Source organism: Drosophila sulfurigaster, chromosome 2L, assembly GCF_023558435.1.
Source record: "Drosophila sulfurigaster albostrigata strain 15112-1811.04 chromosome 2L, ASM2355843v2, whole genome shotgun sequence".
NCBI classification, from domain to species: domain Eukaryota; kingdom Metazoa; phylum Arthropoda; class Insecta; order Diptera; family Drosophilidae; genus Drosophila; species Drosophila sulfurigaster.
The window spans coordinates 13,921,881-13,949,460 of NC_084881.1; the positions used below are offsets into that span (position 1 = coordinate 13,921,881).

The 27,580-nt window shown below is 38.2% G+C and overlaps 1 protein-coding gene across 7 annotated transcripts in view; it reads left to right on the forward strand.

Annotated features, from left to right (window-relative positions):
* Positions 1 to 27,580, forward strand: part of LOC133834879 (cGMP-dependent protein kinase, isozyme 2 forms cD4/T1/T3A/T3B) — a 40,503-nt gene continuing 12,923 nt past the window's right edge. For 4 of the 7 annotated variants that reach the window (XR_009893492.1, XR_009893496.1, XR_009893493.1 and 1 more), the window contains exons 1-4: positions 1 to 170; positions 1,322 to 1,704; positions 16,349 to 18,122; positions 24,163 to 24,329. Coding sequence is in view for 1 of the 7 variants with exons in the window: in XM_062264645.1 (XP_062120629.1) it covers positions 16,411 to 18,122; positions 24,163 to 24,329 (1,879 nt within the window). In the remaining 6 variants the exon portion in view is untranslated. Of the gene's footprint in view, positions 171 to 1,321; positions 1,705 to 16,348; positions 18,123 to 24,162; positions 24,330 to 26,942; positions 27,202 to 27,580 lie in introns of those variants that run through there. The other 3 variants (XR_009893494.1, XR_009893495.1, XR_009893497.1) reach the window with 3 other exon arrangements.

Sequence of the window (27,580 nt, forward strand, 5' to 3'; positions counted from 1 at the left end):
TGTGTCTCGCTTTCGCAGCGTTCGCCTCGTTAAATTTATAGCTAAAACGGACGCAGCGTCGCCGTTGTCGTCGTCATCGTTGTCGTCGTGTGTTCGTCGTCGACGTCGTTGTTGTTGCTATTATTATTGCGTTTAGTCGAACGATCTAGCGCAAATCGTGTCAAATAAACGTAATAACAAAACTACTTAATTCCATATGTGCAATTATTTAACATAAACAAAACATAACGTTAATATGTTAAATTGTGGCAATTAAAAACGAAAATAAATCACGAAAATGCACTTGTCCATCGCGTGAGAGCGAAAGAGAGAGAGCACGCTCATTTGACATTTTAGTTAGTTGTTGAACAACAACAACAATAAAGCACGTTTTAAGTTATGGTGGAAAATTAATAAATTCAAAGTTGCATTTGCAGTTGCATTTATTCGTGTTAAAAATCGCCATCAATTTGTATTTTCTTTGCGACGCGTCTTCTCTCTGTCCCTCTCTTGCTCGCTCTCTCATACTGTCTCTCTCCCTCTCTCTCTCTCTACACATGACGCATGCGACGGTTGCTTTTGCATAATTTGAAGCATTTGAAATGAAAATCAAAAGCTGCTCCTCAACATCAATCAAAGCTTCAACTACACTTTGTATATCGCTCACTCGCTTGCACTTACATATGTACATTAAAAGTGCGGCCCACGCAGCTGCTCTAAGTGTATCAAGAAAAAACATTGCGTCGCATTTTCTTTGCAAAAGTTTTTCCATTTCAGCTTCATCAGCTCCACAGCTGCTTTTTTCAGCTGCTTCTTCTTCATCGCAGCTTTGTTGTTATTGTAGTTCTGGCAGTTCTTGTTGTTTTGTAGTTTTCTGTGTTTGCCACACACATTATTTTTTTTCTGCTGCTTCTGTTGCTTCCAATTTGTGGTGCGCAGCTCGCTTCGTTTTCAGTCTCTCGTTTTTATTATTTGTGCTGCCCGCGCGCTTCTATTTTTAGCAACAATATTGTTGCTGTTGTTGCCTGTCAAGTTAACTACGCTACGCTGGCAGCGACGCGACCGCAGCAGAAGCCGAAACAGCAACAACAACAGAGCAAACGAATGCAGACCGACCAACTATGCCAAAGAGCGAGAGAGGGAGAGAGAGAGAGAATGTGATTTAGTGAGAGAGCACAGCAAGCACTTGGCACGCTCAGGTGATAACAAAAACAGAAATACCTAAGAGAGCGTACGTGAACAGAGAGAGAGTCTGAGCGAATAAGGCGTGCTTTGCTTTACTGTGTTGTTGTAGAACACTTGTTTACCACACAACTTGTTGCTGCTCTCTCTTTACTTACAGCAGCGCCTTGCATTAAGTTGCTTAAGCTTAATTTAATACTCGCACACAGAGACAGACTCTCACACAGCAAACTGCAAGTTAATATAAGAAGCAGAAGAAGAAGAGAGGCCATTGTGACAAAGTTCCAAGTGCAGCGGCGTTAACGTTGACGTCGGCGTCGCGGCGTCGCCTGCATGTGTGTGCCTTAATTTTGTGTTTCCTGTGGAGAACAAGAACAGACAACAACAATAAAATATAAAGCAACAAGTGGCAGGCAACAAAAACAACAACACGAGCTTTCTTTAAAAGCCGGCTGCGCAGTGAAAATAAGAGCGCTGTGAGAGTGTGAGAGAGAACAACACACTGTTCAGTTTCTTTTGGATTTTCAACAAGCTTGTCATAATGTGAGTATTAATATGCAATTATTGTTTACTGCTGCATGATTAATTTGCTTTACACACTGATATACAATGAAGTACATTTGTATACAATTTTATTTATGGACTACGCCTACGATTTGTAATTGCACAATCGAGTGGAAAGTTGACAAGGCTATCGCCACTTTGAGCGCCCTTAAGCCTTTGCTTTGTAGCTGTGTGTGTGTTTGTGTGTGTGAGTGTGTGCCCTTGTGCCTGCATTGAATAATCAATGAAGAAGCTCAGCCTCAAAGCTCAGCGAACAACTCAACTTGAGCCCTTGCTGTTGTCTTGTACTTTTGTCATTTGTAGTTTGTAGTTTGTAGTTTGATTTGTTGTTGCTATTGCATTACTTGCATATTTATTTGCTTTGCTATCATACTTCACGTACAAAGGCAACGCTTTGTTGTTGTTATATTGTTGTTGCTGCTGCCTTTCTTGTTGTTTGCCATTTATTTTTAGACTTTTGTCATAAAGTTTAGCAAACAAAACGGCCAAAGCAGCGAGCACACAACAACTGCGGAAAAAATAAAATAAAATACATTTGTATAGCTGACAATTTGTACCATAAAATAATTCGAGTATTTTGCGACGCGTCGTTTTACAACTGCGCAGCTTTTTAACTAGTAGAGAGGAAGAGGAAGAGCAAGAGCAGGCAACTATCGAATGCTTTCTACCAATTGAATGACAAGAATGCAAACACACAAAGAGAGAAGAGTGAATGAGATGGAGCGAGGAAGCTGACAAGAAGCTGATTGACACGAAAGTCATGAGGAAATGCAATGTCTGGAAATGTGTTTCTTGGAATCTTGGAAATTTCTCGACTCTCTTCTAACAAAAGATTATCTTCAGTTATGAAATTGTCAACTTGATCGAAACTAAGCCGATTTGCATGCGGCTTAAACATTTTGACGTTGCCTGTCCTTCAGCTTTGATATAGCATTTCAAATTTATGCATTATCATGTGATATCAGTAATTTGCATACTCTTTAGTTATAGGCACGGTCAATGTTGGGTATAGTAATTTGTTTTTTGATATTTGTAATAATAATGTAAATGTAAATTAGTTGGAAATAATCAAATAGATCATGAAGAAGATTATAAATAATGATGAGTAATGGAATATTAATAATACAAAATTATAATTGCATACCGGAAAGATATAACAAGTAAAAATAATTTGGATTTATATCATTAGAACACATATTAAATTTAAAAAAACCGGTATTTTGTTTTCACATACACTTTTATTAGATACAGATCACATAGGCAAGTCAACCTATTTTTTTTCTGAATAGAATATTTATAGATAGCTATTATTATATTTGTAATGAAATTTGCTTGATTAAAATTTATGATTTATTGAAAACAATTCTTAATTAAAAAAATGTAAATACATTTTCACATTTACATTAGGTATCTCACAGTCGACTATCTTTACTGTAAGTTTCGCACAGCTATATTTAAACATTTGCATAAGGGGAAGATAAGCGAATTGCTCGCAAATCCCCCGACTACCGAATGGAACATAAAAATATTAAAAGCTTTAACAATTTGATTCAATAACAAATTACGACACTAATCTAAATATTATAATTAGAGACGTAACTCGTTGTCGGCCAAGACTTTGGCCCGAATGTAGTCATGAGCCATATCGAAATCGAAATCGAGATCGAGATAATGAATATTCTCTGCGAGACTATTGAACTGAACGCGAGCAGGTTTCCAGTTATTGAAGACCCTGAAGACGAGTCGAATGCTAAGCGTTTTATAGTTAGAAGCGTGGGCTTTTTGGCCAATTGGAGATTTGTCCGTCCGGAGACGTGCCCCTCTTATTTGTACTTCAGTTCCCCTCTGAATTTCGTTGCGCTTGTATAAGCGGCATATCAAATTCATGCCGAAATGGCGAATTTTTTCATACAATCTCGCAGTTGGCGTCGCTGCCTTGTTTACGTTTTCCTCTTGCAGGTCGCCTTTCAAATTCTGTTTCAACTGTGACACGGCAAAGAGAGAACAAGAGAGAGAGAGAGAGTGAACGAATCGATTGTAGTAAACAAAATGTCAAACCTTGCCAGTGCTGCCAACTTTTGACCAGCAAAAAAAGCTGTTTTTGACGGAATGAATGGAGAAAAAAGCTCAAAAAAATTATTAAAAAATCCAAAAAAAAGCTAAAAACAAATGTATCAAAAAAAAAGAGAAAAAATGTCTTCAAAAATAACAATTTATTAAGTTCATTTTTGTTTAAAAGATAAAGATTTGCATTATTTTATCGTTATCTCCTTAGTCTGTCTCATTTGCGTATGACATATTAGTGCCTATCATCTGCAGATATTTTATAGGCACTTCATAGTCGACGCAGCATTTTCCCATCCGTCACAATCCGATTCTCTATATTACAATAAAAATGAATAGAGTATATCTTTTGCTTGAAATTAATACTTTAACTTATGCTTAGAATGCATTCCTTAAATTGGATTTAATTAGGTTAACCTGGGAAATAGCCAGAAATCGCGTATGACCAGGGCAAACACAACTGTGGATGGCCACAGTTGCCAACTCAAAAAAATCTCCGGTTTTCACCAGAATCTTTAAAGACCAAAATTTGTTTGTGTTGCTGATGTTGGCCCACTTGATCAAATTGAAATGGAAACACTAAGCGAGTGATGAAATTAGCGTATTTCGAGAAAACAATCGGTACGCCAACACATTTTTGATTGTTTATAAGTGACTATCGTAAATCTGCCACTTTTTCATATTTTGTACTTTTTGTACTTTTGTGTTAACAACACAAAAAAAGTTGGCAAAAAGCCAACAGAATTTCTAAAAAAGCTAGAATTCCCGCTTTTCACAATTCCCGCAATTCACAAATTTTTCCCGCATTTAGCCTTCAAAAAAAGCCAGTTTTGACGGGAAAAAATCCAAATTGGCAGCACTGAACCTTGCAGCGCTGTGGAATGTGGCCAGATCTTGACAGCAATGCGTTTCTGGGCACAAATACAAAGAGAGCCACCGCAATATTTAAGAGAACACTTCGCAAAGAGAGCGCTAAAGCTCATTGTGCATAGAAACAGCTGTTGTTATTAATGCCAGCGAAACATTGTTTCTTATTCGCCTCTCATGCTTTGAATTCTTCAAATGATCCAATTCCCCAACAGAATTTAAAATTTTATGAAATTTTCTGCCTTTAACTGTTTAATTAATTAGACATTGTTTTGGTTTTTGAGACACTTAAGATTTGCCGATGTTTACAAAAGTTGTGTGCGCTCTTTTTTTTTTATTTGGTTTGGCACTTGACAACGTGCCTGGGTTGCGAAGCTTTTGCGGAATAAGCTCGTGCGTGGTCGAAAGCTCTCGCTATCGGTGCTGACAAATAAAAGCTTTTGTATCGATATTCAGCAATGTTAACGGAAAATTGATGGGGCGAAAGCTGTCAAAATGTTTTACGGAAAAATTTACCAACGCGATGATGGAAAATTTAGACAAATCTCAGCATGCAATTTATTTTTATACAAATGTTTTTAGATACATATTTGTATACATTTATAATTTTTGGGTTTATTGCTTAGCACTTCCTATATACATATTTCCATCCGGTTCCCTTCCTATATTGTTATCTCAATTTATAGCCAGGCTATTTCCGAATGCACACACAATAACAACAATAATAATAATAATGATAATAATAACAATAACAATAGCAACAACAAATAACGACAACATGCCGTGATGTTTTGTTGTAGTTATCGTTGCCGCCCAAATAACCTTTCGATTACGTCAATTAAATAAAATATGTATGTATGTATATCGTCTAGTACATAGTATAATTACATAAACTCGCTCGCAGTTACAAGCTCGCAGAGGCTTATCAATGTCGCCAATGCCGTCAAATGCAAACAGACAAAAACAACAGTAACAATGACAGTAACAATAATATCGAATATTATCGGAGTCGTATCTTTGCGACCAAACACTGTACGATCATCTACCCAACCCCAAAATGCACCGAACCTAACCTAACCTCAAATTGGGCTCAGTGGCCGATCAAGTGTACGGGACTTGTGGGTTCTGAGACCCGTAATACTCGAAAAGCTTTGCGTGTAGTACGATTTGCAAATGAAAAAATGTGTAAATAAATAAAACTTTTTGATGTATTTATTGGAATCACGTCCTAAGGCAGCGACCACAGTATTCGTTGATAAAGTCTAAGTGCGAGGGTTGCCCCAAAAATACAGTTTATTGAGATGAACGTGTTAGATTTTATGGCTAAATAAATAATAATTACTTAAGAAAGAATAAATATCATAATATCAGTAATATAATTGTGGCTATAAAAAGAAATTTTAAATGTAGTTTACAAAAGAATTGTAAGATTTTATTTATATTCAGAAATAATATTTGGGAAACCAACAATCAATTTTTTTTATATAATCTTGTAGTGCACAAAATAATTGTAAAGTTTAAAATACTCAAAAACAATATTCAGTAAACAAAGAATATAATATAATATTAATATTTGGGAAACCAACAATCAATTTTTATATATAAAATAATTGTAAAGTTTAAAAGACTCAAAAACAATATTCAGTAAACAAAGAATATAATATAAATTTCTTTGAACAAAAGAATTCAATAAGTAAAATTCGATATTCAATTTGTTTTCGGATGATTTACCTATGAAAAACGCACCCAATGAATCATTTTCCAACAAGGACTTTAGCGAACAATTGATTGAAGCATTCCAACTCAATTTGATCACTTTGCGAACACACCTCGCTTTTGGCAATTGCTTGGATTTTCAGTAACTTGCTTTGTTTACATGCGCGGTAATATTGTTTATAATAAATAAATCACTTTTCCTAAATGCCAGGCGAAAAAACAAGCTTTTGTAATTATGGCACAAAACGAAAATAAAGTCAAGCAATCGCAGAGCACAACGCAGCAAAGTGAAGCAAAAATTCAAAAAGGCAAAGCGAAAAAGAATCGACACTCGGCGACAATTGGCTGTGACGAAATTCACATGAGCTACACTCCGCACAGAAAGCGTCGACAAGACCAAATTTAGTATATATACTATTAGCGCGTGTATATATCAAAATATAGTAGAGCCATTGATATGATTTATGGGCGTGACGATAATAAATCAGTCGACGAATTTATTGAGAATGCAATCGAAAATGTTGCCAGCGACATTCAAGAGGCAAAAACTGAAGTAAACTGAAGTAGAATTAACTTCTAGTTAAATTATAGGAAACGCTTTAATGGCTAACATTGCGTATGCGTGATCTGTTTGGGGAATAAAGCGAACAAGTCATGTTTAGAAAGTAATAATAAAAAAAAGTGACTTCAAATATACCTATTAGTGATAATTGTATAATATATGGTGCATACTCGTATATGCGATTATTTCCAATGAAGTTTTGCGATAATGATCAAGTATACGCCCAGTAGAGTGCTTTAAAATTCCACACTCTCTTTACCGACTTTTCCCCGATTAGAGAGTGCTCCCAAGTTCCCCCCTTGGGAGCGCGTTCTACGCGTACACACAATTAAGATATTTGCCTCACATCCTCTAAATTACGGGCATGTCAAGCGAAATGCTCTGATCCCCAAGCGACTCATAAATATGCATCGAGTAGGAAATCTCCAAAGCAGGTTGACGGGCCTGGAAGTGTATACCCGTCCGGCGAAACGCTTCAGAGGGTATGCAAGGCTTTGAAAATAGGCAAGCGGTTTTTTTTGATATGCCTTAGAAGTTTTTTTTTTTGTATGCTTTCATAATTTGTGTGTTATTCATTTAACTAACCCTTTGTGCGATAATGTTTCAAAATATATATTTATTTCATAACTTTCAAATTTAACAAACAAAATATGATGTTTAATAATTAATAATAAAGTAATTTTCTTATTTATACAGCATATGAATTAGAAGAAGATATAAATAGATGGAGAGTTTATTGAAACCCAAAAGTATGCTTTAAAAGTTTACTGAATCACCACAAGAATTTTCCAAATGCTCAAAGAAAAACTTAATATAATTCTTAAAGTATTATGTGCATTGATTATTATCGATTTATCGATACATCTTAAATATTCTATCGGCACAAGAATTTAGCAAGAAATTACAAAAAGAACAGCACAAATTCTTTATAATCACCTAAAAAGTTTGAAATATCTTATCGGCACTTAATAAATGCTTGTAACAAAAAAATATATAAATAGAAATTTAAAAATGTGACGACAAATTCTTGTTCAGAAATTCCTTATGATCAGTTGACATTTAAGAAATTCACTCGATCTCTCTATAAATCTATAAAAAAAACTTTCATCGACACGCGAGTATATTAATTTCGACATGATAAACGCTATTGAAGTGCCAATTATATTACAGTTAGGGTGCTCGACGGAGTAATAAACATTCCGTTAGGAGCTGAGAGCAGAGTAGCCTACATAAATAAGATTTCGATGTTATCGAATGTGTCGTTAATTGCTTAGATGCTGCAGGGCACGGATCGGGTATTGAGAAGTCAGTTGAGCTGAGCACATAAACTGCCTTAGACTTGTTTCAATGTGGTTGTTGTTGTAGCATGCAAGCGAGCAATTAGATCGCAGTTGCTGTTGTTGTTATAGTTGTTGTTGTTGTTGCAACCATTCTATTAAAACGAATCGAACCCAACGCACGAATCACAGCAAAGACGCAAAGGCGTCAACAAGTCACAACTGTCTGTGTATTTGCTGCGATCGTGCGTGTGTGTGTGTGTGTGTTTGAGTGTGTGCGTGCAATCAACTGGTTTCAGCCAAATTCCGAGTTTTAATTTAAACGACATACGAACAACAACAACAACAACAACAACAGCAGCAACGGGAACGATGATGGCGACGTCGACGGCAGAGCGCTTCTGGGGGTTCACTTCGATAACAACAGCGTCGACTGCGACGTCGACAGCGACTGCGACGTCGCTGGCATCGAAGTCAACTACTATCGATAGGCTGTGGCGACTCTACTACGTTCGTTCGCTGTTATTCAACTCTCTCTCTCTCAGTTCTCGAGCGTCGCTCATTCGATGCGGTTCACACATAAAGAAAAACACTAAACACAGAAAACGTCGCTAAAGTTGAACGTTTTATTTTGGAATCAAGAAGAATTCTTGGCGCGCACAAATTCGAGTCCATCATCAGCATTCTGATGATCTCTCTGGCGTTGTCTCAATTAATTTCATAACGGTTAAACGGTTCGATATACGCACCAACTAATTACGCGCTGTCGTCACCGTTGTCAACGCTGTTCATGTTGTTTGTTGTTCATTAAGTGTGTGCAAATTGGTTTTGGCCAAGTCCAAGTGCAAGTCTCTTGGAGTCGCCATCTTCGCAAAGGTAATGCCCATAACCAGGCTGCAGGAAACTTCCAGTTTCCAGTCTCTCCCAGGCGTGCAATTTTCCGCTGTGTGTGTGTGATGACCAAATTGGTGTTTTATTTTTTAATTGAAATGCGAATCCGGCTACCGTTGAACACATCGCGCATGTCTCCTTGTTGACAGCTGCGGCCACCGGCCGACAGATGCCGCCAGCTGTCCCAACTGTCTCAACTGTCGACTGCATTCGATTCATAATCAAAAATCATTTGACACGCGTCTTGTGTGTGGCCACATTTTGGATCGAAGTCGCGATCACAGTAGTTTTTTCAGTAGTTTCTGGTTCTGTTTCCTGCCTGCGATATATAAAATGATAAATGCTGACGGGAAAGTGCTCTACATGCAGCTATGATGGCATTTTGATGGGCTGTTTAATGTCTAATGCTTATGACGGAAATGCCAAATGACTGTCTGTGTGTGTGTGTGTGTGCGTGTGTATAAAGTGTGTGTGCATAACTATAAACAAATGAAATGAGTTTAATGCGTGTTAACAAACGCTATTCATAAAGGAAAGTTGATATTGCTCGATTTGGCAGAGATAGAGCGAGTTTTACAGAGATACAGTTGCGAAGAGAGGGCGCGGAAATGTAGAACATGGAACATGAATGCCTCACACATCGTATCTATATGACGCATGTTTTAATTGCCTCCAAAGTTCTCGTTTCACATGAAAATTAACGCTAGGAAAAGTCTTTCACATAAGTTTATATTATTGAACGCAGTTTCATGTTCGAGTTGTATTTATTACTTGTTCTTTCTTAATCAATATTAATTTCTTTGTATGAGCTGTGACTTCTTTTGTTCTTTTTGATCTTGCAGATTCTTCGATCTGAAGGAAAAATACTTTTAAAGCTTAACAACTTTAGGTATTTATTATTCCTTTTCCAGATTTATTTTCTTTCCACAATACTTTCCTACATTATTTACCAGAAAATACCACCTATTATCGTTTAGATATGTTTTTTTTTATATGTGACTCATTATCTTTGGTGTTTGACAATGGAATGCAATAAAATAATACGTTATAGTAGTAAGCGTTATCTTTAATAGAGGCGTACTTTAATTTGTATGCTATTCTGTTGAAGATTCTTTTTGCCCTAGTTTCTTTATGATCTATGCAAAACTGCTGATCATGTAATTAGTAGTTAAATGGCTGCTCGTGAATCGCATTAAAATGAACTGAAGATTCTTTGCTTTTCTTTTAGCTCTTCCATTTCCACCTAGTCTCAGAGACATCTTCAAACGACACTTCCTACACTTGATTAACTGACCCTAGCCTTGGCATTCCATTGTCATCCATTACTTTACATACGCAAGTATGAGAAAGAGATGGATATACTCAGAGGAAGAGAGAGAGAGAGAGAGCGTCATAATAACCCCTTGAACCGCCTCAAACCCAAACGAATCCAATCCAATTCCGCACTCGTTGTTGCTTTTCGCTTTTTTCTCAACTATTTTGTATATGTGTTTCATTTCATTTATTTTTGTTTAACTGTTTTACTACGGCTTTTGCCGTTGTTGTCCCGCTGTGCGAAGGTTTTAATTGATCGAACGTGCGCTTCATGCCAATTGCCAATGAGTCGATTTTGCCATGAAAATGCCATAGATAGAAAGCAGAGAAGAGGGAAGTGAGAGACAGGTCGGGGGACAGGAGGGAACCGCCAGCAAATTGAGCAAAGCATATCAAATTGAATCGACCAACTCTGAATAACCAGCAAACGAAACTAACTAGTTAGTATAGACTGTCTTTTAAGCGTTATCAGGCAATCAGTTTGCCTTCGCCGGCCACTGCAATCGATCGATCAGCGAACGTGTCACCGGGACTAATGAGTATTTTTGTAATACCCACCAACGACATCGCAGAAAAAAACGCTTTTGGCCACCGTCTTACGATTGAAAAACCACACAAACATTTTTTGAACATAAATCAACGCGGATTTTATTCGCGCCTAATTAGTCGGGGTCAAACGGTAATTCTGGCAATAAGTCGCACAATTTACGACATTTTATTACACAGACTTTTGAAATAAAAACAAAAGTCGTAAAAAAACTTGAATAATTGCACGCTTCTTACGATATTGACAGAATTAGCAACAAAAAGTCTGTCGATCAATTTATACAAAACAAAAATCCAGCTTATACTCGTTCTCATTTCTTCAACGGAATTGCTGTGAATAAAGTTATTTGAGTGTATTCGCATGCCTTTGGATTGAGGAAGCCACAGACGCAAGACTCGATAAGTCGGAGACACTTGACAATTATTGAAACCTATAATTATAACATTCTATATTGAGTATAGCACACGATTCAGAGCTACACGCTCCCGTTATAGTCTGGACATAACTTTCAATTGATGTCTCAATTCAATCAACGAGAAATAGAGCGAGAGGGAACGAGGAGCGAGGAGATGGAGAAAGAGAAGTCTTTACTCTCTCTCTCTCTATCAGTACTCCAGTTGAGACATATTCGTAGGCTGAGCTAACCGCTTAATTATGTTTAAATGATTCGAATGAGCTGCATTTTTGGCATGCCGCATTCGTGTATCAATCCCCGAGGCGTATTTCTATGTGTGTGTGTGAATGTGTGTGTGTGTGTTTATCTTGTCGCCAACTTGTTGACTGACAGCTGTGGCAGTTGTGGCGAACAAATCATGCATGCTGCATGCATTCAGATGTCTTGTGGCATTTTGTTTGCTGTCTCTTTTGATTAGCAAATGACGATCATCATTTTGATGATGATGATTGCCATCAGGAAGCTAAAGCATGTCAATTGAAACAGACAGAGACAGTGAGAGAGAGAAAGAGAGGGAAAGAGACAGAGCTGTAGGAATTGCAATTGAATTTTAGGCTAATTCAAAATTGATCATTAGTTTGCCATATACAGACTCGAATAATGGCTCCAAAGAATGCTCGAAACGTTTAGTTGAAAATTCTCAAACGACTGACGATCGCAACAACACAGTTAAGGAAATGTGCGTACGCAATTTTTAATTGCACATTTAATTTGGCCGGTGAAAAGGAAGAGTTTTGAGCGCCATTCATTAGTATGCAATTTCCTTTGTAATTTCTCTATTTTGGTTCAAATTCATTGATTTTTGTTTAGCTCTACAACTAAAGATGGGCATCAACAATGGCAGAAATGTTTAAAGAACCTTTTTTTGAGAATTGAATTTGTTATTTTATTATTGAATATTTATATAAAAATCAAAAAAAAAGAAAACCTTGTTATTGATTGCGCAATCATTGAAGCTTCCACTTCCAAGTCCTTCAGGTGTGTAATGTGTAATCTTTTGTGATCTTTGCACGTAGTTTGAAATGATTGCGAATTGCTCAGTTCCTCGTTTGCAAATACTTGGATTGTTTCCTCTAGTCAAAATCGATTAGCTTCGACACTCGACAACGGGCTGATCATTTAATGAATCATCCGCAACAATCGTTTTAATCTCGAAATGCTTACTCATTAGCAAATGCGTTCGGTTCGTTTAATTTTCCACCTTATTTGTTTATTTAGATTAGACTTAATTAGCCAGCAAATACAAACTGAAAGATCAGTTAAAACAACAGTTGAGATGATCACTAGGAATCTGCGCTGACATGCAAAACTTATCAATGTCTTTTGCATTGGCCAAAAAAAGAACATTGAAATTTGAAATTTCCTGGCAACACAATCGCGATCACGATCCCAGCAGGTTGTACAATTTGTAGACATTGATAATCTTGTCACGCCTCAAACACAACAACAACAACAAACTGGCCAAATATGGCGGCGACATACTTTGTACTCGATCTCTCACAGGTCAACCAAAAATATAAACGTATACTTAATGCTATATATATAACTGAATACGATGGATTTTTGTGTTCTGGTTGTTGTGTCGTGTGTTTATTTGTGTGTCGTCTTATCAGTGGCATGAATGAACTCACGATCGATTGATGTTAATACCCTCGATTGGGTAGCGTTGACATTCCAAGGCGCCTTGCCTTGGAAGGGGAATAAATATGAATACATATTCGTGTTGCTGTTTTTTATTTTTGGTTTAATAAATGTTTTCATAATACTAATTAAACTTAAGAACCTGTTTCTCGATGGCTACGATGATGGCAGACAGAGTTGCCACACTCTGGGCACTCTCTCGCCATCGTCATTTAAATGACAATAAAAGCATAAAATCATTTAAAATATTACGTATACGTTCGTGTTTATTATTTATGTGCTCGAGATGAAAACAAATTGCACGCGTAATTGCGCTTAAGTGGCCCAAAGCCACTGCCACTGTCGCTCTCTCTGTCTTGTCTCCTCTCCTCTTCTCTCCTATGTCTCTCTGTCTCTATCACGAGCAGCACATATTGGGCATTTATTGAGAAGCCGGAGGGACGGACGTTTCCAATATTTTTGAGTGGTCTGTCAATTGTTCTATAAATAAAATAGCAATAGCTACGCGTTTGTGTCAATTGTTTTAATTTGTTATTCCTTCTCGTCGATTGTTTCACTGTTGTTTAGCCACACTGTTGTTTAGCCACACTGTTGTGTTTATTTCTCTTTTTTTTTTTGCTTTTGTTTCTTTTCGGAGTTGTTTTTGCGCCCAATTACGCGCTGTAATTGCCCGTATATCTGGGGGACGGAGCGTCCCCAATGCCATTTGCCATTGTTTTGTTTCTGGCATTGTTTATGGAGTGTGTGTCTGTGTGCAAATGTGTGCGAAAGCTTGGCATACAAATTGACCATTAATCCGATGTGCGATCATCAAAATGCTAATTAACATTTAATACGATCGTTTTGCGAAAAACGAAAAACTTGATCGATCCGTTCTTTGGCATCGCTAAACATTCACATACGTATTTATGTCAATTGGCTAAAGGGATCATTCGCTGGATCATTAGAGATCACGAGATCGCATTAACTTTAAGCACACTCGCTCACAAATCAAGTCACTTAGCGATCGCTGATCAGCTGCAATGACTTGTAAGTTTTTTTTTGCAGTCTACTAGTCAAAGACTTTGCCATAATTTATACCACGTCGATGCTCTTCTGTCTCTGCTCGAAACTGATCTTCAGCTTGTCGAGTGGCAAGTTTCAATGTTTCGACAACCCACGCAAATATGAAAAAAAATAATAAAAAAAAATACAAAAAAACATCTGCCAACAAAAAGTCTCATTTAAATCAAGAATAAAACTTAAAATAATACTGAAGACTAAAACTCGACTGTAGGTGTGCTCTAATTGATCTTTAGTTTGCCACTTGTGGATCATAACAAAATTGCGTGTTGTGGCAACCAGCTCAGAACCGAGCCCCCTTCAACATTCGCTCGTCTCTCTTCTCTTTCAATACTTGTCTCAATTGGCAGCCCACTCGCGGGGATTCTTCGGCAAAGAAAAAAAAAAAGCAAAACCTGATTGCTAATCGTTTATACGTTTATAGCCCAACACTCAGATGCCGTGTTTAGTTTTTTTCGGCGTATTTTTAGCTTTTCATTTCATTATGAAATCGAATTGAATTATTGTCTAAACGTAGCCAAAAACAACAGCAAAATAAACAAAAGCGCCAAGAGCAGAAATATGTCAAGAGTTGTCTGTGCCAGTTTCTCCTCAACGTTCTTGGCATTTGGACTCTTTATATTCATATTAACAGAAATAACATACGCAAAACGAGAATCAAGATATCACAAAAAAAAATAAACGAATTGAAAAAGAATTAAATAATATTATATAATTCGCACTGTTATCGTGGAGTAAAAAAAAGGCGGGGCGATAGGCAATAGGTGAGCGGCGCCTCAGGCAATAGATACATTCAAAAAGCCGCCAAGTCATTTAGGCAATGTTTGCATATCACAGCATACCCTGTAAAAGAAAGGCAAAAGGTGCGATACTTGTTGAAGATATTTGAGATGAACTTTGATGAAATTATTGTGTGTGATTCCATCACATTAAATTTAAATTTATTTAATTTAGTAGCTGTTTCTACTCTATAAAGCTTTACTGAACGAGTATTCTTAGAATCTGAAATATTAAAATGTAAATATTACTGATTAATATACTTAAATTAAGCATTAAAATCTTCCTTTAATTGTCTTATTTTGTTATTAGTCAATTAAAGGAAGATTTAAATGTTAAGATGAATATAATTTAAGTATTTTTTTTAGCAAAGGAATACTTTAATTACACAATTTGGTTAAAAAAAGTATACTTGATTTTTGTAGCAATAAAAATCGGTAGATTATGTTTTTTTAATGCCAGTAATAAGCATCCATCTATTCTCTGTAATGACAAATTCTCAGAAATGTTGAACACTTTCAATTAAAGGGTATCATTAAGCGTAAACCATTTGATTTTTAGTACACTTGCTGTTTTTTGGTAGCCTAAAAAAAACTGCGTCTGGTGATAAGCAAACTTGGCTTTTTGTTGGGCGACAACTGGCAACTGTTGCTAATTTGTGTGGGACGGCATTTAGCATGTTCAAAACGTTGGCGATTGTCTTGAATACGAAGTCGAATTCGAATTTGAATTTCAATTTGGGTTGGGTTCAGGCTCAGTTTGTGTCAACAGCAGCAAAAGCAACAGCAGTAGAGGCACAACAAGTCAATTGAATGGAAAGCAATTGAAGAGCAGAGCAGGCAACTCAATTAACAAGTTGAAATCAGAGATGAACTCAAAGCATAAACAGTGGCTAGGCAATGCTCTTTCTATTAGAACCCAAGCAATACCTTTTTATTTTCTTTAAATGAAAACGAAAATTATTGCCTAAAGAATCAATTTAATATTAATACTTGCTAATCAATACAGTCTTTTAAGTCAAATCTCTTGTTAAGCAATGCCTCAATTCTTTATTAAAACCTAAAGTTAAAGTCCTTGCTAAGCGAAGCTCTTTTCTTTCTAAACTTTACTAAACTCCTAAGTAAAATGTGTGCTTATCACAACTCTTTCCAAAGTTCAACCAAAAATAATTGGTTTTGTATTGACTTCTCTTTTAATACTCAGGTATGCTAGATAGCTTGAAAACTATCTTCCTTTAACAGTCCGAAATAAAATGTTTTCCTAAGTAATACTGTTTCTTTCTAAAGCTAAGGCAAAAGCACTTGATAATTGAAACCTTTTCTATTCAAAGCTGTAGATAAAGTACTTGTTAAGTAATGCCCTGAAAGAAAGCATTTGCTGTTCAATACTCTTTCTTTTAAAAGCTGAAACTCTTGCTAATCAATACTCTCACTTTGTTCGACACATTGCAGGGCTGCGTTTAAGCAACTGAGTGAATTCCACGTGGCGGCGGTTCTATTGGAAAGCCGCCTAGATGCGTTTTTGCTTTGATAGGCTGTGTTTCGCGACTAAGCGACCAGCCAACAACAACAACAGCAGCAGCAACAGCAATAGTCACAGTCACTATCTGAGCACCTCAAATGAGCTGAGCAGCAACACATTCGCAGCAGCAGCAGGAACCACAGCAACCACAGATGCACCCACAGCCAGCAGCAGCAGCACAGCATCAACACCCGTTACAGTCTATGCCGAATATCAAAAGCTGCAGCCAGCGATAATCAGACGAGATCGCGACGACACTGACGCCAAACCGCCAGACATAGCACATACTAACGAGAGAGAGCTAGACTCGCAATTGGAATCGGAATCGGAGAGGGAGAGAGTAAAGCAGCACCCCCAACCTCAAGCAGAAGCAATAGAATTACAAACATATTCCCAGCCATTGCCTTACGTTCCTCTTCCCCCCATTGCTGTTGCTTTATTGTGTCGGTATCGGCGTCACAGCAGCGCCGAAGATCGACTGCGCACGAGTCCGAATCCGAATCGGAGTCGGATTCCGAATTTGTATTCGTCTCCGTTGATACTGCGAAAAGCGATCAGCATGCAGCAGGAGCCGAACGCCAACTATCAGTTTCAGCCCGACCTGGGTCTGGTGAACATCGTCAACAACAACAATAACATTAATAATAATAATAACAATAACAACAACTTTGGCCCACACCTCAACAGCGTGAGCAACAGCAACAACAACAACAGCGGCGGTGGCGGTGGCGTCGTCACGTTGCCAGCAGCCAATAGCATCGGAGTGCTTGGACTGGAGCATACAGCAGATGGTCTGCGATTGATACCACAACCAGCGCCACCTTGTCACTCGGATGTGTTGACGCACACACTGATCTACGGGACACCGCCATCGGGTACATTGCAGCAGCTGCACACGGATCCGCGCAGTTTGCTGCACCAGCAGGAATTGCAGTTGCAGCAACGCTACCAGCAACTGCAACAGCTGCAGGCACAGACCCAGGGTGTCTACACGGCCCCTGGCAGCCCCGTGCAGGTGTTGTATCAGCCAGTGCAGGCAACGATTAGTCAACCGGTTGCCATACCTGGCACCTGTCACTCACCCACCACACACCCGCCGCAGCCACTTCAGCAGCAGCAACAGCATCAGCTACAGCAAAAGCTACAACTGCAACTGCAGCAGCAATACCATCAGTTGCAGGAGTACCAACAACAGCAGCAACAGCAACAGTTGCCACCACAGCCACCCAACTCTTTGGCGCTGGCACAACAAATGCAGGGATTACGCATTTCGGGCTGCACTCCCGGCAGTAGCTCGGCCACGCCCTCGCCGGTGGGCATGGTCGATGCCACGCTGATGATGAGCAACAATACTTATGTGGCTGCCACGCCGCAGGAGGAGCGCTTCATACAGATCATACAGGCAAAGGAACTCAAAATACAGGAGATGCAGCGTGCCCTGCAATTTAAGGATAACGAAATCGCCGAACTGCGTTCGCATCTCGACAAGTTCCAGAGCGTCTTCCCCTTCAGTCGCAGTGCTGGCGCCACATCCGCCTCGACAATCAGCAGCAATGCTGGACCAAACAGTGCAACGGGTGCCACACGCAAGTCGGGACAAACGTTTCAGCGGCAACGTGCTCAGGGCATCTCAGCGGAACCGCAAAGTGAATCCTCGGTGCTGCTCGAGAATGTCAGCTTCCCCAAATATGAAAAGGATGAGCGGTGAGTTTATTATAAACTTGATTTTACGTGATACTTCTTTGTGGAACGAAATAGAATGAAACAAGGGTGTAAGGGAAAATAATTCAGGACAATTCCACACATAAATTAAGTTTAAAGAGAGTTGCACTTGTTCGATGACGATAACTTCTCAGTAACTAAAGATAAAAATATGTGTAATGAAGTTAATTGATTGTGGAATTTTTGGCGAGGAATTTCGTAGTGTAACTTCTTGTCTGAAACAAAATGAAATGGAACGAAAAAATGTTTGACTTGAGCATAACAAATAAAGAATGAGCGGTGAGTTTATTATAAACTTGATTTTACGTGATACTTCTTTGTGGAACGAAATAGAATGAAACAAGGGTGTAAGGGAAAATAATTCAGGACAATTCCACTCAATTTGAGTTTTAGGAGAGTTGCAAATGATCGATAAATAACTTATGATAAAAGTGAATTGGTTGTGGTATTTTTAGCCCTGAATTTCTTACAGAAATAGTGTAACTTTATGTCTGAAACATAATGGAATGCATCGAAAAAATGTCTGAATTGAGCATAACAAACCAAAAAAAGTGTACAAATTCGTCGCATAGAAAGTGATATACAAATTTAGAACATTTGCTACTGATTACGACGAGTGAAAGATCAGCGCGTCTCACAGTTAGCTGCAGATAAGCGTCACATTATGACTATTTATATACTCATGCATAGCATTTAAATAAATAGCAATCTATATATACAATATAGACATAGACATTAATATATATATATTGTATATATATAGAAATGCCGATAGGGATCTTCATTAGCGTAAGCATGACGATCTTAATCAATATCAACGGCGTCTTTCGAGTGTCCCAAAATGCGTTTATTAAATTTTCACTGACAGTTGCGAGTTCACAGGCCCAGAAACCAATGAAATGGCCTTGGCCAGTGTCATATAGCAATGCAGTCTATAAAGTTCGATATAAAGAGAGTGCCAAAAAACCCGCACGATTCGCAATTTCATTGCGTCATGTGGATAAATTCATCTTTTCCAAAAAAACAAAAATGAAAGAAAATAAAAAAGTGCCATCAAAATCGCAATTTGAAATAATAAAATAAAGAAAGGTAGCATCACGATTTTATGTACACCGAGCAGTGAATACACTTGCTAATTGATTTTTAATGTTATGACTAAATATATATTTTTTATATTTCGGTTTATGTTTCCCATAAATGCGAGGGAAGTCCCCTGAGGGTATTCGAACTTAGACTCGACACAGATATTTCATTTTTTTGGGCAACAAAGTTCGTTGCCTAGTAGCACAACTCTCGCCAAGGCTATATTAAAAGTCTTGTGAAAATGCGTGGGTGTTTTCACGATGTGTGTTGTTGTTATTGTTGTTGTTGTTTTTTTATAGCCGATCTGAACAGATCTGTCGGGTTTATGCTTTTCACACTTGCCGTTTGTCTGGAACTGCGAATCGCATTGGGATCTCTCTCAGTGGTCATCTGTTTCGCTGTGCGATATTTGTTTGCCTTTCTCTTGCTCTTTCGCATTTGTTTGCTGTGGAAACATAAAAAAACATAAATATTTATTTATTCCTCGCAATGTTTCCTGCACCATTCGAGCAAATCATTTGAAGACGACACGCGCACTCAATTGCCTGCCAATGATATGCTGTCTGCCTTGATATCAAATATAGATCTCGAGACAGTCGAAAATTGTTGGAATTCTTCATAGTTCTTGATTTAAGATCGTTTTTACGACTGTGTTTTGTTTAAAAGGATTAATGAGGATCAAGAGAAATACATAAATTCGCCAAAGTTCAATGCCATTTATTAATCTCTGGAACGTAAAACTATAATTAGAATTATGGATGAGATTCTTAGCCGATTATCAGAATTGTTTGCATTCAAATCGTTGTGAAAATGGCAAAACAGTTTATCTACTTATAGCTAATGCAGCGATCATTTTTTTTCTTTATTCAAGCTTGTGACGAATTTAGCAATTAAACATTTTGTTATGGCACTGATTTGCATAAAAGGCTTAAGACTTATAAATAATATAAGTAAATTATATATCAGAAACTAAAAGGTCAAAAAGTGTGTAAAAAGTCAAACGAATAATCAAGTTAAAGTTTATTAGAAAAGCTTTCAATATTAGATTTATGTTTCGAATCTGATTAGTTGCTCAATTTGTCGATTGGAATTGCAGTTGCAGCCATTGAATAATCGCAATTTGACTGAATAATTCATTTTTATTAAGTGTGGAATATTTGAATGCAATTGCATTCTTTTATTCGGGTATTTGGATATTTTTTGCGTGTGCATTTGACAAATCTGCATATGGCATTAAATAATGCTGCAAATTTGTTAGCTCAAACGCAATTTATGCGGTATTTGGCGTATCACAAACGGTGGATAGTGCGTTGCAAGCTGCAAGCCGTTGACACAATCACTGAAAATCGCGGCAAATTGAAATCCGACTGCGAATGCGTTGTCAACAATTCAGCCTTTTTAATGGTCAAAAACTCGATGCGACACGAGGGGGCGGGACTTGAGACCAACAGAGTCCAGTCTCAAGTCTCCAGTCTCCAGTCTGTGTGTGTTGCAGCACTCTATCTATGACTAAAATCTATGCCGCACGTCTCTGTGGTGCGGCCCGATGGCAACGCGTGTGTGCAACAGGACATTTTTTGACACTTGCATGGCATAAATCAAAAGCGCCGTAGGCACAAGCGTTCCACATGCGACGGCGACTTCGACGCGACTCATTCGTCTGGACAAGCTGTGGCTCCACTTCGGTTCGGTTGGAGTCGAGTGGAGTCTCTTTGGGGGCCATTTACACGCCGTAAATGCCGCATGGTGGCTTTCAGCGGGGCCATCTAATAAATAATGCCAGCAAATTGTGCGAAATTGTGTCGAGACCCGACTGACAGCGGGTCGCCTGAGAACTTGCTGTGTAAAGCCAAAAACAGAAAAAAAGAGACAACCAAGTCAGTCGTATAACTGCATAATCAACGCGAGGAATGAGTCAAGTTCACTTGCAATTAAATATACTTTATTTTATATAAAGGCTGATCAATCAAATGCTATAAAATTAATAGCAAAATTCGAAATTGTAATCATGTAAAACCCATGTATATAGTTTGAACTAAATGCAAAGATTTATGTTGTTGCATTTTGCGATCAATTAAATTTTTTATGTTGCACATTTGCTGTGATCTTTAGCCAGATTAAAGACGAACGTGCAATGTTTTATGGCTGAAATTAATGGACCATCAACGCAGATTAATAGTTTTTTAATTGCACTGTCTGACACAAGTCTCTTGGATACAATTTGTTTATGTATATCTGGAATGTAACCACCGCAACAATATTTATAAATAGAACATTGTGTAGAATTCGAAATTTAATTAATGGTAAAAGCTGCACTAATCTACAGTTGAATTTTAGATATCAATTGCATCAATAATCAAGTGCTTACTAAGCCACTTTGTAAGCCTAATTGATTCGCATTGCCATTCCTCTTTTGGCTTTAACATGCCTCGTTTATTATCTCCCGAGAAATCTTTATTAATATGTGACACATCACATGCCCATAGATCAAGCGTGTCTTTGCCACATTTATGGATATTCCAACGGCTTCAGTTGACTAGTTTCAGTTCAGATCAGTTCGCTGGGTGCAAAGTTGTCACATTGCTTTTAGCTGTCGCTAATAACCACTTGGCACTTTCAATTCAACGCGGTGCCGAGACCAAAAGCCAACTATTTAAGTCGCATAAATTTGAACGCACCCGCAATTCTCAGCTGCGATCTATGATCTGCGATCTGCGATCTTTACCGCCCCCCAAAAAGGAGGTATTTGATTCTGATAGAATATCTGGGTGCAGCTCGACACGCTGCTGCTGTGCAGGCAGGTATGGGTGAGCAAGGGGCAGGGGCAGGGGCAGTGGACGCCTTGGCACACATAAAATCAAAATTTACGCACAAATATAGTCATATAAATGGTTATAGCTTCCGACAGACAACTGGAACGCTGCCAGGCTTGCCAGGCACTACACTGTTTGCCTGCTGCCTAGCTGGCAGCACGCCCCGTAGGTCTAATTGAAGCTATTAATTGTTTCGACTCGCCTGCGGTGGCATGACCAGAAAGTGGCACCCTGCCACCATGCCACCATGGCATAAAGAAAAAGCGCCTTGCATCGTCGTTGCTTGCACCGTTTGTGGCACTGTGTCGCACCGTGGGCACCACAAATTGCACACCACATGCATTTAGTGCGTGGTGCAGCAGTGATAATTAACGCATAACAAATGCGCCAGCTTAGACAGCATGAATGACTAAAAAGATACCCTGTGAAGTAGACAAGTTGGAGTTGTCTGAAGAGGAGGTGAGGATGTGCAAATGCTTTTGAAATTCTTTCATTTACAAAGAAAATGTTAAAGATTCATTTAACTGACTCGTGTTTGCTTAAGGAGTAAGATTTTTATTCAACAATTAATTTAACTTAATAACTTTGAAGATTAGTTTACTCGATTCGATTGTCTAAGAAAGTTAGAATTCGATTTTACTAATGAGATTAATTTTAATTACTAAATTGTTCTATTAGTTTAGGTTTATTGCTATGCATTTGAAACTGTAATGTTAAGGTTCTTTTTCAATTATTCTTTGTACGGATTCTTCACTTAATAAAACAAATTGTTGTAAGACGCATTATTCGCAATTTAAAAAAAAAGTTAAAAGCTATGCTTTCATGTCAAATGTATTATTCCTTAAATTCAATAGATTTTAACCACCACTTTTCAAGCACTTAGCTTTGGAATTCCTCTTTAGTTTCTCATCTTATATCCAGGGTATCGGTAAATGCAACTTGTGGCGTTGGAATAGCGCCGCGGGTGTTGCACCAATAGCTATGCCGCAAACACCGCATGAAAACGCTTTAAGTCGAACCCGTTTCGGGGCGTCCAAAAAGCCAACGCTTCGAGCGGGGCGTTGAAATCTAATACGCATTTTTAGCTTTCGCAAAAAAAAAGAAAAAAACAAAAAAATATATTTACATATATATATAAAAAAAAAGAAACTTAAAATAAAACGGCGCTTGTGAAATTAAATTGGTCGCTTCCTCGAGTATCGGGTAGCCAGTATCTGTGTTTTATTAATTTTTTTATTGAAAATACGAAATTGCTAATTGTAAGTGTGGTGTGTGCCAAAAATATGCGACCAGCTGCCAAACAGGCGCTACTGGTAGTTGGGTCACTTAACTAGATGTGGATGGCTTTAGTGGCTGCCCACTTTTTGCTAGCGAGTCTTCTCTTCATTGTCGTTGGGGAGATTGAGATTGCGCATGCGCACCGTTTGCCAAACTTAACAAATTGTCTGACCAACATTTGCGGCACCCCACCGACGACAGGCGGCGTTACGCCCCCCAACCTCAGTCCCAGCCAGAGCTTGAAGTTGGCTTTAATTAATCGGCCAAGTCTACAGCTACGGTTGGTTGGTTTAGTTGTCAAATTCGCTGACAGATAAAGTCATTTGACATTTACAGGCATTGGTAACATGGCATATGTCTACCTCGCTCACTCCTCTATCCATCTAGTCCTCTCTCTCTCTCGCTCTGTCTTGCTCTTTTGATCTCCCACTCTACGATGGACGCAGTCAAGGCATACAATTTTCGAATTTGTATTAATTTCATATCGCTCGAGCATAATAATTTCATTTGATTTTATTTCATTTTTGTTGTATCTTTGGACAACGACATGCTGCATGTTGCTTGTAAGCCAAACTGGCGAACCAGATAAAAAACGATTTATATGTGTCAGCCATAAAATTAATTGGCCTTTTGCCATTGCCAGCGCAATGAGCCGCGACGGCTCTGTCGAAGTTCTTGTTAAGTCCACAAATAATCGACTCATGGCTCATTTTAGTGCCTAGCCATTGACAGCTTGCTACCATTTTCAGTATCTGTAACTAATTTGTTGTATCGCTACCTATAAATATACTTGCACTTGTCTCTATATATACGAATCTTTGTTTTCTCTATCTATCTATTTATTGCAGCTCCCGTGAACTTATCAAAACGGCCATTTTGGATAATGATTTCATGAAGAACTTGGACTTGGCGCAAATACGCGAAATAGTCGATTGCATGTATCCAGTCAAATATCCAGCCAAGAATCTGATCATCAAGGAGGGAGATGCCGGTAGCATTGTCTATGTTATGGAAGGTGAGTTTCAAATTTTAACTTATTGACTATTAAGCAACATGAAATGCGGACATTAAATTAAGCATCAATTTTAAATTGCCTTATGCCAAGGTACTAAATTCCCTTAACTTACTGACTGAGTAGAATACAACTATCTTGTATGCTTCAATTTTGTTGTGCCAACTTTAAAATATTGGTTTTCACACCTACCATCTTCATCTTGATTTTAATATAAAATATATAGTCTGGAGTCGTGATTTCCCTTAATTATATCCTATCAATCGATATCCTATCATCTTCATCTTGATTTTAATATAGAATCTATAGTATGAAGACATGATTTCCCTTAATTATATCCTATCAATCGAAAATTGTATTTACTGAATATTTTTTCCAATTTGTGCAATTAACAAATGATCAAACAGATTTAGATAAAATATTGGTTTTTACACCTACCATCTTCATATTGATTTTAATATAAAATATATAGTAAGAAGACATAATTATATCCTATCAATCGAAAATTGTATTTACAAAATATTTTTGCCAATTTGTGCGATTAACAAATGATCAAACACATTTGTTTGCAACTGAAACTCGCCTCATTAAGTATGCAATCATTTTTGGTTGTCTTTTCGCTGCACTTTTTAGTACATCCCAAAAGTATGCAATGAAAAAGTTCAGCAACTGCTTTCAAGTGGAGTTGCATTTTTGCAGCCACTTTCCCTCCACGCATTCGCTGTACTCTTGCTCTTCGTCGCCCACTGTTGCTTGTTGCAGTTCCGTCTGCTGATCGTGCAACTCGTTGCGGCAGATAACAAATGCTTACTGCTATTGCACGTGCGGCATTTTGGCATCGGTTTCGACTTCGACTTTAGCTTCAGCTTCGATTCTCTGCCAGTGCCCTGCCAGCTATGCACTTGGGTCGTGGTCGTGGTCGCACCCACACAACCCGTTGTGAGGTTTTTTTTGCAACCAAATGTCAGACAGCTGCTCCCAAAAACAAAGTTTACGATTTTCCTTTCATATTTAACATATTTGTACTTCTTGTGGCTTTGTCTCTTATTCTGTTTATGTTTCTCTATTCGTGTTCTGGGTGTGCTTTGGTCTTCCAATTGTTGTTTTAAATAGTTGCACGACGAAGCATTTGTATTTGTATTGGGTTGCGAATTGGGGTTTATCTTAGACTCTAATTTTGTCGTTGCTGTGCTCTTCGTGTTAGTTTTAGTGGTCGACTTAATTTACATTTTAATTGCGTCAGCGCTGAGCTAATTGCATTATGTACGAAGTGTATCTTTTGAATATATAATTATTATAAACTCTATGACGAGAGTCTGGATTTATTAACCTGGCGAGATGGTGCGCTTCCTCATTAAGACGGAACCCGATGATGATCATGCAACCGCCGACAGACAGTTGCTTCCTTAATCTGTGCACTTGAAAGCCGGCTGCACAAACTTGGAGTACGAGTACAAGTACTCGTAACCCGGTACGACTCCAGTGGAGCCGAAATAACATACAACAGATGTCATGGTGCAGCTGTTGTCTATCCACTGCACACACACACATACACACACAACGACACATACATGCAACTGCAGCCAGAGAGGAAGAGAGCGAGAGCAAGTGAGAGAGAGTTGATCTGTGCGAAAATTGTGAGCCTTGTGCCTTGTGAGCCCGTGTAATACCCTTCACTCAATGAATATGAATGAATATGATAACCCAGCGACTAGTACTCATGACCAACTATGACATGTGAGCTTTATAAACCTGCGATAAGTAAAGTACGTGTAGCCTATACTCACTTACGTACGTACGTTAAACGTTTTGATAAGGAATTCGCTTATTGAAATGAAATGGTACTGATTACAATAAAGGCCGACGTGTTTGTATTTATGGCTGTCTCTGTTATAGCATCACTAATAATACCAAATGATTGGTAAGCACTTATAAATATTTAATAACAAAGCTAGTCAGCGGGTGTCCAACTGCAAACAAGTGAAAAGTTCGGTATAATATGTAAAACATTAAACTATTTACAATAGTACTATGTTCGTAATTGAAATATAATTTATTAACTACGGAAACAATCTTTCTTTGATAATGAGTTCAGTAAAATATCAGTGATCATAAATTTAAAATTTAAATGTCATCCATCTAAAGTAATTCCCCTTATTCCCCTAAGTAAACGAATTTGTATAAATTTGTATTACAAGTATAGTATGTTAACATTTAAATTTATATGTAATACATGATGATTACACTTGACACAATTTCGAATTTCGAAACGGTTGCTTGATACATTATTTTACAGTCGCGTAGCTGATCGACAAGTCGACCTTGTCTTGTCTTCTTAACTCACTTGTTTTCGTTTACGCTTTACCTGAATGCCTACACGTGTGTGTGTGTCTGTGTGTGTGCACACGTTTTTGCTGTTGTTGTCCAGAACCCTCTCTCACCCCCACACAACGAACACACATCGCATTTGGCGCTCAGCTGTGCTGATCTCTCTCTCTCTCTATCGCATCCCAAACTGACGCTCTCACAAATAGATAGCACGTCCACACTCGTTGGCTCTCTCGCTTTCTGGTGCTCAGAGGCTGTTTGAGTCATAACAGCTAAATCATTCGTTAAGCAGGCAGCGTAGCGAGTGGACGTGAGAGGCGCATGCGCGCTTTGCCTGCATATTACAATAACAATTGTAACAAACAAACAACAATTGTCTGCGGTTCGGTTCAACGTGAGTCGTGAGCTCTGGTGATTCGTGTTTGTTTCGTTTCGGCTGCACTTTTTGCATACTGTGTATGTGCATGTGTGTTTTAATGTGTGTTGTACACGCTTCGTCGCGCGTGGAATATTACAACAACAACTTGTAGCAGCAAAGAAGGCAAAAGTAAAAGAATAGAAATAAATACTTGTGTTAAATACCCAAACGGCTTGTTGTTGCTGTTGTGGTTGTTGCTGTGTGCGTCTTTAATTACAGTGCTTTTTGCGCTATTTTCAACACGAGAATTACATAAACAAAATAAACTTATTCGTGTCTCTCGCTCTCGCACCTCTCTTCATATTCCTCCGTTTTGCTCAACGCTTATAATTCCCATGTGTGTTTACAAAACCAAATCGAAACCCGGCTATAAACCAGAAATGATGTGGAAAACAAGCAATGCGGTTTCCTCGAATTGTTGTTGGCTCGAAGAATTCTTGAAAAGCAACAAAAACCAAAACCAAAAACAGTCGAAGAAACAAAAGTGAAAGTGCATTTTGTACTCGCA